Below are 12347 nucleotides of genomic sequence, written 5' to 3' on the forward strand. Positions count from 1 at the left end.
GTTGAAACTGCACCTATGGTTGAACATTACATCAAAGAACAGCATTCACCTAGTGAAATGAAATGGTTTGTGTTAGAAACTGTGAAACAGTCAAAAAGGAGGCATGATATGGACCGTCTTCTTACTGAAAAGGAAAACAGGTGGATTTGGTCTGCAAATACAGTGAAGAAAGGGCTTAATTCCTTTGTGGAATGGCAAGTGTTGGCTACCTTGCGTTGATATATGAACAGATCTGGCTGATTGGACAGATTTATGGCTATGGGTTGACAGTTGATAGTCATATCAGATATAAGTGATAGGTTCCATGCCCTTTCTAATATGGCCACCGTCTTTTGAGTAGTTAGCCTGGAGTCCAGAGTATTTTGCAAAACTTTCAATGAGACACCACATTTGTTGCTCTATACCATCTTCATTTACATAATTGTTTGATGAAATGCGGTTTTAATTACTATACTGTTCTCGATCATGATAAACTATTACATGATATGGGTTGAGTAGGTATTAATACGATATAACTGACACCGTTCCAAGATGGCCGCGATATTTGTGATAGGCTCTGACACTGTTTTTACGGGTCATGTGATCGGACCTCGGTGGGAGTGTGTGTTTTTAAACACGAGGAAGACGCGGTGCAGGTTCCGATGTCCCATTGACGAAAGAGGGCGTATGTGGTGTATACGGTGGTGTGCACAAGTAAGTGTATGAATGGAGAGAGCAATTGATTTTAGACGTTGTGGAGTATAAGTTGGATTACATTAATAAAGTTACGGTCTAATGGGCGGTTCACTTCCGTGTTGCAGGCATTGCGAGGGCAACTGTGTGGCTTTCAATACGGCTGAGTCTGTGAGTACATGCATTTTTTTTCTACAACTGCGCTTTGAGTTACTTGTACTGGAATGCTATGCTTATCCCTGTACTCATTTTTAATTTATTTAGAAATCGAATTAGGGCAGAAGGTAAGACCACCTAAGCTTACATGGCCCAAGTAATAATTATATGGCCCATTTAATAATTGTGCCCTATTGAATCACGGATGTGAAAACATTTGGCATTGGTTTGTTTGTTTTTACAGAATTGGTGACATTACAACGTCGTAGTAAGTACTGTAAAAAGATGTTTGTATTTGGTAAACTGGTGTAGCCAGTGGGTGCATGACAGTATAAGGACATGACCACTGAAAATAAGAGAATATGTATCATAATTTGGACGTAGGAGAGAGTTTTTGGGCTCATTGACACTATTGGTGTGGTGATGGTTTACATTTGTGTACTTGGATTTAAGCACTGGTTGTAAATATGGGCAGACGGTTCATATCATGCTCTGAGGAGACTGTAGATACAATATTGATTTTACCTATATTATTTTAGATTCATGGCGCAACGTTCGTCCTGATGATGGTCTCGTGAAATGACTATGTGAGACCGAAACGTCTAATGATACCCAGTTCCTTGGGACTATTGGGTCGCCCTATTACTGTTTAGAATCCAAATATAGCATCAAATTCTGTGTACTTAGTTTCCCAGCACAACATTATTCTTTAATGCATCCTAAAAATGTACCCATTAGTTTACAAAAAAAGTTTTTGTTCCAGAAAGGCTTCATGTGACATCATTTATTCATCGGAAACATAAAAAGCCATCATCAAAGTACTGCAATTATAACAAATTAATTTGTTCTAAAATATACAGTTTTGTACAACAATAATTTTTTTAACAAATCATTAAATATAATTCTGCGTCTACTTATCTAATCAAAGATGAAATCCAATGTAAAAAACTAGGCATTTAATTAAAATCCACTTAGCAGGTGATTAACAATGACAGCATATTTTACAGATTAAAAATCATGTCCAACGGCTGAATAGCTTTCAATTGCCACTTCAGTTTGAATAATATAACAAGCATGTCTATTAAAGTGTGTTTGTTCTGCTTAACAGTTCGAAGCATCCACATTCACATCATTCTAGTGCAACAGAAAGTCTGAATGGCCTCAGAGGAGGGCAGAACCGATAGTCCAGTTGAATGTAAACTGCATGTAAACTGATAAAAAGAACAGCCAATCTGTAGATAAGTCATAAAATGCATGTTGTGCTAAAGATAGACCCATCAAGATTCCCCAGAATGATGGAGCCAAATCTGCAGTTAGGCCAGTTTAGTCTACCTTCGAAAGGGGTGGCAGTCTTAGACATTTGTCGCACAAAAACTTGGTCCTTACTTCCTATATTCAATAACCATTTGTGCCTTGATGCAAGGCTTAAACCATGTATCGGATGAGTAGTGCAAGAAAGGTTTCTAGTCTGAATGTGTTTTTTGTTTTTCTCAAACCCTACCACATCTCTACTGACACTGTTGTAAGATGGCTTTCTAAATGAGGAATCTCCAGCAAGCTAATTTTGGTACTGTGTTTACTTCATCACATTGCACAGAAGAGGCAGAATGTCAGAAGAGCAGCAAATGGCTGATCACTGCTGTATAAGTGACCATTCACTAGCTACCCCATAGCACGCCATTCACACCACTGTTAAAGACCTTTGACTGGCGTGAAATATAGGCCTTACACTTTAGAAAAATGTCTACATGTGCCATGGACATGTACTGGATTTTCTCATTCAATTTCAGTAGCAGATCCCCCATTTGTTCAGAGTCTAACATATGCCCTTCAGTATGACATATTCATGACTGTCCATGTATTTCCCTGAAAGCACCAACATCTCACATAAGTATTCCCAGTTGCCTCTATGTCATTGTCCTTTCCAAACCTCATGTCACCACATACAGTTCTTCCCGCTCGTCCTGGCAGATATTATACCGGCAGTCTGCCTGCCAGGACCACGACAAGGGCTTCTTGTGCTTCTCTCTGGGGGGAAGCAGGAAAGCCACACTTCCAGATACCATGACATGCCACAGACTGTGGGTGTAAAAATAATTCTTAGTGGTCTCTAAGAAGGCATAGACAGACACGGCAATCAGGGCCAACAGCACCCCTGGAAGAAGAAAGAAGACCCAACGCTTCCAGTTAGGCGGGTAGCAGTGTTGCCGCTTCACACCCCGGTATACCTGAAAGAAGAAAAACACAAAGTGCATACTTTACTCAATCAATCAATCAAGAATAGCTTTATTCGATTTCAGTTAAAAAATCACAAAAGCCCAGGTAAATATACATTTAAAAACACAAATTCATATTCATCTTAAACGTTAAAATTCATTCATTTAGGACAAGGCAATACGGATATACAATATTACAAAGGATTCAATCAATTCATTGTTAGTCTGTGTCTAATTATACTTTTTAAAAACAATGACACAAAGTACATGGTCATCTCATCTTCTAACATTTGCAATCTCATTAGTGCCGGTCTGCATGGTCTTAAACCCCACTTTCTCAATAAAATTTTTAAATATTTTTCCCTGGGCAATGTATAATATTTACAGAACAAAGTACAATGTAGCAACGATTGCACAGATGTATCATCACAAGGACACGGAATCGGGTTTTTAGACCAAGAATTGGCCTCGGGGAATGTAAGTAATCTAAAGAAACTGCCCCCCCTGAAACGAGTCAGTAACATGCGATAATAACAGCTTTGGGTAGAAATCAAATATTGCTGTATCCCCTGTCCATGTAGAATCAATTGATTCTCCAGGACAGAGGTCTTTTTACCCTCTAGCTGCCAACGTTTGTTCGCCAAAAAGAGGATACATGTTTCTTTTAGTTTTTTTCTCGATACTGTCGGTAAACAATTTGGGGACTCAAAATATTCAGGATGTCCGATATCTCTCAAGAAGCTCTTTACATATGTTAACCAACTAATTTTAAGAGCCCCCTGAAGTTTCAGACAGTCCTGAATTATATCTCTATTGAGTCCGGTTTCTTCAGAGGTCCATACCTTATGCCACAATAGGATTGGACTAACATTAATAAGATCCGATATGTACGCTAGACCCAATTCTTTGTGGCAAACATAGGTTGAGGTAGACCTAGGCACTGCTAATAGATACCGGAGGAATGCGTTCTAACAAAGTTGGATTTCGCGAGTATCCACTATCCCCCAAATTCCTGCACCGTATGTTGCCGTGGACACGCATTCTGATTTATATATGTCCACCAGGACTTGCACCGGTCGACCCCCCAATTTGTTAGCGAAATTTCTCACTGCTCCAATGGCACGTGAGAAAGCCAATATCCTGGTATAAGCTGCTGACAACCACGTCCCCTTCTTGTAAAAAATTATGCCCAGATAAGAAAATGTGGTAGTTGTCTCTATCCTTGTATTTGATAGAAACATTTTACACACTGGGTTTTTCTTAGTAGTACAGCACATACTAAAAGTCTTACTGATATTGATTTTTAAACCTCTAGCACACATATAATATGCAAAGGTAGTGAGCGCTCTCTGTAGACCCACTTGAGTCCTAGCCATAATTACCGCATCATCTGCGTATAGTAGGATGGGGAGTGGGCGATCTCCAATTTGGGGGTAGTCCTGCCTATCTTGAATGAGGTAGGATGCCACACTATTTATGTATTAGTTAAATAAAAACGGGGCAAGTATGCATCCCTGCCGGACTCCTTTGTTTATAGGGAATTTGGTGGTGCACTCACCATTACTCCCAAACTGTACCTTCGCACCAGCCCCCCCTGATATAATTCCTTAATGAAATTCAACAGATTTACATTGATGCCTAATTGTAGGAGAGTAGACCATAGAGTTTCATGACTCAGGCAGTCAAAGGCCGAACTCAGGTCTACGAATACTAAATATAACTTATCTCTCTTTGCCCCCATGTATTTACCTATTATCATTGCTAAATTTAAACCTTGTTCCGTAGTGCCCAAACCTGCTCTAAAACCATACTGAAACTTTGAAAGAATACCTGTGTCTTCTGCCCATAACTGTAACGTGTTTAATACTACCCTTCCCGCTATCTTCATCAGGGAATCCAGCAATGAGATTGGCCTATAGCATTTTGGATCATTACGGTCCCCTTTCTTGAAGATTGGGACCACAATGGCCACTTGCCATGAAGGGAGAAAACCCGTTTTATTACAGTTATTTAAAACATTAGTCAGAAGGGGCGCCCATAGTATAACATTAGATTTGTGTATGTCTACAGGGACCCCATCTGGTCCTGGGGCTTTTCCTGCGGCGCTCTCTGCTATAGCAGTTTCAACTTCAGACAGTGAAAAGACAATTGCTATTGGGAATAATCCATAAGCATTATTATCCTCTGCCCCGCATACTTCCCCAGATGCTCTCCCTGATAAATCTTCTTTTATATATAGCTCGGTGAAGTAGTTAACCCAGGTGTCCTCATCTATTGCCACCTCTATAGAGTAAATTTTCATGTCTACAAAAAAGGGGCGTTTACTGCCTTCCAGAATCCTATATTATCTTTGACCGCACAGGCTTGATGTAAAGCCTGCCATGCCTCCTGCTTTAGCTCTTTCTTTCGGTATTTTATTGCGCTATAATAAATCGTTCTAGCGTCTCTAATTTCAACTATATTTTTAGGTTTGGCTTTGAGTACCAGCTTTAAATGTGCGTGAGCTTTACTGCACACAGAGTCAAACCAACCCTGTGGCTTAGATCTTTTGCTCTTTATGCTTCATGTAAGTGAATTACGGATTTCTTCAGAGATACTACAAAAGGCCGAAATAACTGAAATACAGTTATCGTTCTTTGAGAGGCATGTTAAGAATTCCTTATGTTTATTCTTAAGTAGGGTTTCAAAGAAGGCAGTGGGCTCAACTTTATTCCATTTTATGGTATAGCCGTTCTTTTTTGCTAAGCCTATTCTATGGCTATATAGGTTATTAATTAAGTCAGCATTTTTTCTATAGTGTGCTGCAAAAATAAGGGAAAAACTATTTTGAAATGATCGCTTAAAGCCATATCGCATGTTTCAAACGTGGCAACATGATTACAGTGACTGTTGGAAATCAATGCATAATCTATCACTGAGTTACAGTTAGGGCATAGGATGCAGTTAAAATCCCCCATCCATAGGACACATACCCCCACAGACAATTATTTACAAAAATTATCAGGCTTTGTAAAATCTCGTCAAAGACCCTGCTTAACTCTGCCTTCGGAATATTATTATAAAAGTTAATCAAGGCAATGACTTGATTACCTCCCACGATCAATTCTAAAAACTGATAATAATCAAAATTTGGTATTGGATTTTGTAACCCTCACATTCTGTACATTTGAAATATAAGTACAAAGTCCCCCTTGTTTTCTGCCTCTCGTTGACAACATAGCAGGAGTGTGAAAAGTACGGAAGCCATTTATGTGAATTTCTTCCTGTTCCCAGCACTCCTGGAGTAAACAATAGAAAAAGTTTTTATAAAAGGAAGATAACCGGGTCCTTAAACTTATTTGATAGCCCAGCAACATTCCAGGATAGGAAGGTAATAGTGTCACCATTTTCCATGTTCTTACTTATGGCATTGTCATTTGTAATTATACCTAGGTTACGACAGGCCAAGGGGTGCGAGCTATGTATTATGTTGTGTTGGTTAGCGACCATAACTTTAACCCGTTCGCCCACCAATGAGGATTCCAGTACTTCACAAGGAATGCCTATGTTATCCATCGGGGAGTTAGCATCGTTCCTCATATTTTCTTTATCTGCTATAATGTAAGCGTTTTGCCCACCTAAATCTGTGAGTTTGTCAAGGTCGAGGCGGGGCACTCAAACAATGTCATAGCAGTTATTTATTTCACACTTTCCCTTGAAAATGAAACGCACTTCCAAACTTAACTGAAAGAGAAACTCGCACAACTAATTTCTGTGGGCGGTGGCTGAAAATAATAAAACATTTCTCCCTGATGTCGAAAAAATGGTATTATGTGCCATCCAGGGTCATGGAGAAGGAGGGAGCAGAAAGGACAGCCAAGGCGCACCAACAAGTGGGCGTGGGAGAAGGGTGAGGTATGTAAAACAGTACAAGGGCGCCAAAGGATGGCAGGGCAAGTGCAATTAAAACTAAAGAGAGGGATTTACTGGGAGTAAAGAAAGAGTGGGCAGTGTACGGCGAGAAGGCACAATTGTGTTTGAGAGGATCCTGGAAAATATTCTATAAGCCAGCGTAAACATAGTGGACTGTTTGTCACATATGCTAATTGGAATGGTTTGCATTCTCATCGTTATGCGGCAGCACTATGATTATCGGGTCCTTTATTCATAAAAATGCGTTTTGAAATGCTGGTATTTGGCTACGCACACGGTTTGTCTGTCATACACAGGCCTTTCTGCCCCCACAGCCATGTATCAGAATACTGGGTCATGGCAAGCCCCCGTTATTTGCAAGTCAATACTACACACTGTGGCGCAGGCCTGAGTGGGTAACGGTGTGCTTTTTAATCCAGGCGGATAAAGGTACACGCAGACATAAAACTAACTACGGACCAGACTCCGTGATCGTCGTGCCGCAGCGACCTCATGTTGAGGAGAAGGGCGCCGGCTGCGTTGTCCATATTTTTTATTTTGACTATGTAATTTTGAAACGTAGACACAACACTTCAAGGATGAGCTTAACCAGTTGTCTTCGGTTTCCGAGGCATAATAATGCGCAGCAGAGGCTTTGTGTTTGTCTGAAAATGCCCCTAGCTAGTGCTCTAAGTCAGAGGCTGCCGGGCTCAGATACAAGAGCAGCAGTACAAAACAAGGAAGTAGTCCCTAAATAAAAAGATAACAGCCCAGCAGTGGAACTAAACTGTATTTGGTCGGTGCTGCTCCTGCAAAACGGAAGTGACGTATCGGACCACCAGCCAATCAATGAGCAAATTAAGAAGAGCAATACCAGATTTAACCAATGGCAAGCGACAAAACAAATAGAAACGCAATGGGTGGAGTTTCACCAATAATACTGATTACTTGATGCCTCGGAGAGGCAGCGCATGCCCTGCCTGTGCAAGACCTAAAAAACAAAATATTATAACTATACTATTATCTCTAAAACGTGACTGTCATAACAAATAATATGTAAACATGTTTTATAAATAGCAGATCGATGTTTATCAAAAATATATTTCTAATGAAGCATCATTAGCTATTTATTTTGTGTTTGTGAGTACCACTATTAACCACACTCGATATCAAACAGTTGTTGGTCTGTCTCAAAATATGCACCTAGATTATGTAGGTTTTTGGCAAATGCTATGCTACCAAATCTATTTTGTGTTTCGTGAAGCACTGAAAATTAAGGTGAGCCTGGTGTAGCTCGCTGTATGTTCTAGAATCCACAAACTACTAAGCTTAGGCAAAGCTAGTAGGTCTAGCTTTAATGTGCAAAGGCAAGTCACATAAGCTCGGGGAACAAAAAAAGGGCAAAGGAGGCACAAAAAGAGGCAGGCTGCAGAAAGAGACAGCACGATATGTTCATGCTTGTGTTTGCGTTTGTTGTCACACTGAAATAAGAAGACATATAGGCCTTGGCAATGCTTTGCAAAGCCAATAGTTAACTAACTTTAAGAAAAGCCATGCAATTTCTGAAAATGGAAATGGTGGAGACAAATTGTTAGCACTCAATTCAGAAGCTTCCAATGCTCATTTAGTATTGTGCATTAATATTTTTGGTAAGCACAATGTGGAGCGGTGCACTCCCAGAAAGTTTATATCCAATAACTGCAATTCAGGCAGTTCCTTTATTTGCGATAAGTCTTTTTATTTCAAATAACACAAGCTTCAACCAACACGTTTCGCCCAATAACAATTGGACTTCATCAGGGAATAAGATGGTCGAGTAGAGATTAGGGAACGCTGTAGTAGGAGTCCCAGCAACCAGTGTCTTCTGAGTATATACATGAAGAATCCTGCACGTAAAATGCTTAACGTATAAAAAGTAATGGACTTCACTACCACTAGAAACAAAAAATACGTATGTGCCACATTTCATAAATATAGAGTAGAAAAGCAGACAATGAAAGGTTGTATGACACAGATGCAGGGGCATGCATTGGTGTTACTCTCAGCCAAGCTCTAAAGTGAGCCCATCCAAAATGGCTGCCACACTTTAGCTCAATTGGAATATGGGCTGAAGAGATGCACACTAAAGCACTGGAATAAGAATGTGAAAAATGGATGCTACAGTGAAGAAAAGAACATATTTTTAACAAAATTGATATCTGACATAATTAACTAAATGTGAAAAGGTGTGATAACTGGACTTTTCATGAAGGGACCAGGAATGCCTCCATTGATATACAAACTATTACCTGCTATGAGATACTCTAGCCTCAAGCTCCTTGACTACAAACCTGCAGAACACATGTATGTTTTAAGACAGTTGATTGTCTACACCAATTTACCCTACTGCGTTTCAAAACTATCTTTGGTCACACAGTGCCCCCACCTCAACCATACCCATGCAGAATGTACTTTTAAAAATTGGCTTTTATCCCACTTAGGCCCTAAGTGTCTTCAGACCCTTCAGGACTTCAAGAGCGTCTCAGGCCTCTGGCAAAGTTGACTCTGGTTCCCCTCCACCTCTCCAGGGAATGTTTTGACTGGCAGTAAACCTGAGAGGAGTCAGCCTACCGGCTAGGGCGGTCGACCTCGAATCTGGGGAACTGGGTTTGAGTCTCGGCAATGACGCTGAACAGCCTGTGATTCTGGGCAAATCACTTAATCTCCCTGTGCCTAACAAAAATGAATGTGTCCTCATGTAATGCAACTGGTGCAATGTAAAGCACTGTGATACTCGATTTGGGTCAAGTTCGCACTATATAAAACTCTGTAAAAATCCCTATTAGACAAGGCAGGGATGTCCCTTGTCGCCAATGCTTTTTCACTTGTGTTTGAGCCCCTAGCCTGTAAAATGTGTCAAAAACATGCTCATGCAGCGTTGCAATGTCGGTAGAGACCTCTAGGGGTCTCGCTGTATTCGGATGACATGATGCTGTATGTCTGTGATCCTGCTGAAACTCTCCCGGCGCTACTGAGGGAATACAGGAAATTTGAGCAGTATTCCGGCTTAGGGATAAACTGGGAGAAGTCAACAGTCTTCCCGCTGACTGCTGGCACACAGGAGGTGGCGCTAGACTTTCCACTGTCGTGGTCCACAGATCCGATAAAGTATTTAGGGATATGGCTGCATAGAGACCCGGACAAGATACTGTCCATTAACTACGGCCGAATCATCACCTAAATTGTGGAGCAAGCTGCACGCTGGGCTAAATTGCCTCTCTCGCTGGCTGACAAGATTGCTGTAACAAAAATGACAATATTGCCCAAACTTCTCTACTTGTTTGTCAATATTCCGCTCAGACTTAATATTGCATTGTTCAACACACTTCAGTTGGCTCTACTGACCCTTGTCTGGGGTGGCAAGAAGGCGAGAAGCAGCTGGGACTTACTCACGCAGCCTTTTGATCGGGGAGGCTTTGAAGCGCCTGGCATGCTCTTATACTACTTATGTGCTCAGACGCAATATGTGCCTTATTGGTACCACCTGCAGCAGTTCCAACCACATGTGGCGATTAAAGCGGATACCGTGCATTCGATCCCTCTGGTGGCCGCGGCGCTGTCAGGAGGGGGAAGGGGGCAGCACTCAAGATCAATTCGGTCAAATGTGCTGCTTGGGCCTGGAAGACAATGGCGAAGCGGGCTCAATTGGACTATTTATATGCCCCAGCTCTGCAGATTGCCACACATCCGAACATCCCTGCGACACAAGAACAGGCAGTCTTGCGGACAGTAAGGGTGGCAGGGGTCATGCAACTGGGGGATTTATACAAAAATGGCCAATTCCGGTCACTTTTGGACCTGCAAACTGGGTGGGACCATAGTATAATGCTGGGTTTCAAATGTGAGGGTGCGGCAGGTGATTATATCTACATTCACAGACTTCCCAGCAGAGCCAAAAACATTGACAGCACTGCAGGCGGTGCTCAGAGGGAAGATAATGAGGGTTTGATTACTAAACTGTATAATGTGTCAAAGTTAGTGAGCCCCCTTCACTAATCAAGTGAAACGCAGTGCTGGAGTCTTGAATGCCACTGGAACAGGGGAAGTTCTGCTGTGAGCTGACTGGCAGACTGACAGCAATCTCCGTATCATACATTTCAAATACCTGCATCAATTATATTACACGCCGAGCCAATTGTGGAAGTTTGGCTTGCGGGAATCTGCAAGATGTACCAGATGCGGGCAAGATAAAGCGGACTTCATGCATCTTGCATGGAGCTGTGATAAAATGTATGCATTTTGGAATCAGATACAAGAATGCTCACTGAGGTGGTGTTAGATAATGTGGTGTGTGCTCCTGAGCTGTGTCTGCTGGGAATGGTTAAGAAACTTAAGCCATGCAACCGGCGCATTGAAGCTGTCTCGACCCTGTTTGCCAAGTGGGCAGTGGCACAATGCTGGGGCGTCAGAACTAAAGTGGATTTGTGATCTAATTTACTGTAGGGAGCAGCTTGGGGTTTACGCTGAAGAATTGCCTGAGGCTTCACGGGCTGAAAACTTTTGGGCTTCACTAATCATGTACCTACTTGAGAAACCTGACTTGCAGCGGGTGTAATACATACCAACGAGGGTGGGAAATAACTGCATAGACCTGTTACTACCGATTATAGGGGCCAAAAATATGACATGTGGGTTGCTAAGTGCTCACCAATATTTATTGCAGTGTGGGAGGGTAAAAAGTGGAGTAGGATGTTGTATTTATACGTAACAAAAAACAAAGCCTGTATTAATGTGGTCGCTGAATATCTGATTTGCTTCTTTTTCGGAATTATGTACTCGTGTTTTAGGCTGATCAATAAAAACAAATAAAAATAAAAATTTAAAAATCCCTATTAGACGAGAAACATTTAAATATCTGGGCAAATGGGTCGCACTGCTCCCGAGCTGGAATGGGCATTAAACATTAACCCCCTGGTTAAAAGAGCCAAGGAAGATCTCCTGCGTTGGCAAAATTTACCACTTACCCCACTCGGGAAGATCGCGCTATTCAAGATGATGATCCTCCCCTGTTTTTTATGTATCATCCAAAATACCACCCCTTCCACTTCCCACAAAGTTGGTTCAAAGAGATAGATAGCATGGTTACCAGGTTTCTATGGGGAGGTGCGAGGTCACACATAGCCCTAGCCCAATGTTGAATTCCACCCTTTGATAGAGGCATGGGTATGACCGATCTATACCTATACTATCCGGCCACCCGACTGCTCGTCCTCCATGATTGGTTCACAAGGGGTTGGTCTGACCAGGCCTACAAAACTGAACTAAGTGACATGGACTGCTCCCATATCCAGGCCGTTTTATATGGCTGCCCAATACCCAAAGCACTCCCGATGGTGACCAGGGCGGTGCTGCTGGCCTGATGCTCGGCCTTAC

General features: G+C 41.7%; 1 protein-coding gene across 1 annotated transcript in view; it reads right to left on the bottom strand.

Annotated features, from left to right (window-relative positions):
• Nucleotides 1–1597: 1597 nt before the first annotated feature.
• PGAP6 (post-GPI attachment to proteins 6) overlaps nt 1598–12347 on the bottom strand; it is a 500899-nt gene continuing 490149 nt past the window's right edge. Inside the window, exon 13 of the mRNA XM_078662901.1 lies at nt 1598–3056. Within this exon, the coding sequence (XP_078519027.1) occupies nt 2760–3056 (297 nt within the window). The 3' untranslated portion in view covers nt 1598–2759. The remainder of the gene's footprint in view (nt 3057–12347) is intronic.

The sequence above is a fragment of the Lissotriton helveticus genome, chromosome 10, assembly GCF_964261635.1.
Source record: "Lissotriton helveticus chromosome 10, aLisHel1.1, whole genome shotgun sequence".
NCBI lineage: Eukaryota > Metazoa > Chordata > Amphibia > Caudata > Salamandridae > Lissotriton > Lissotriton helveticus.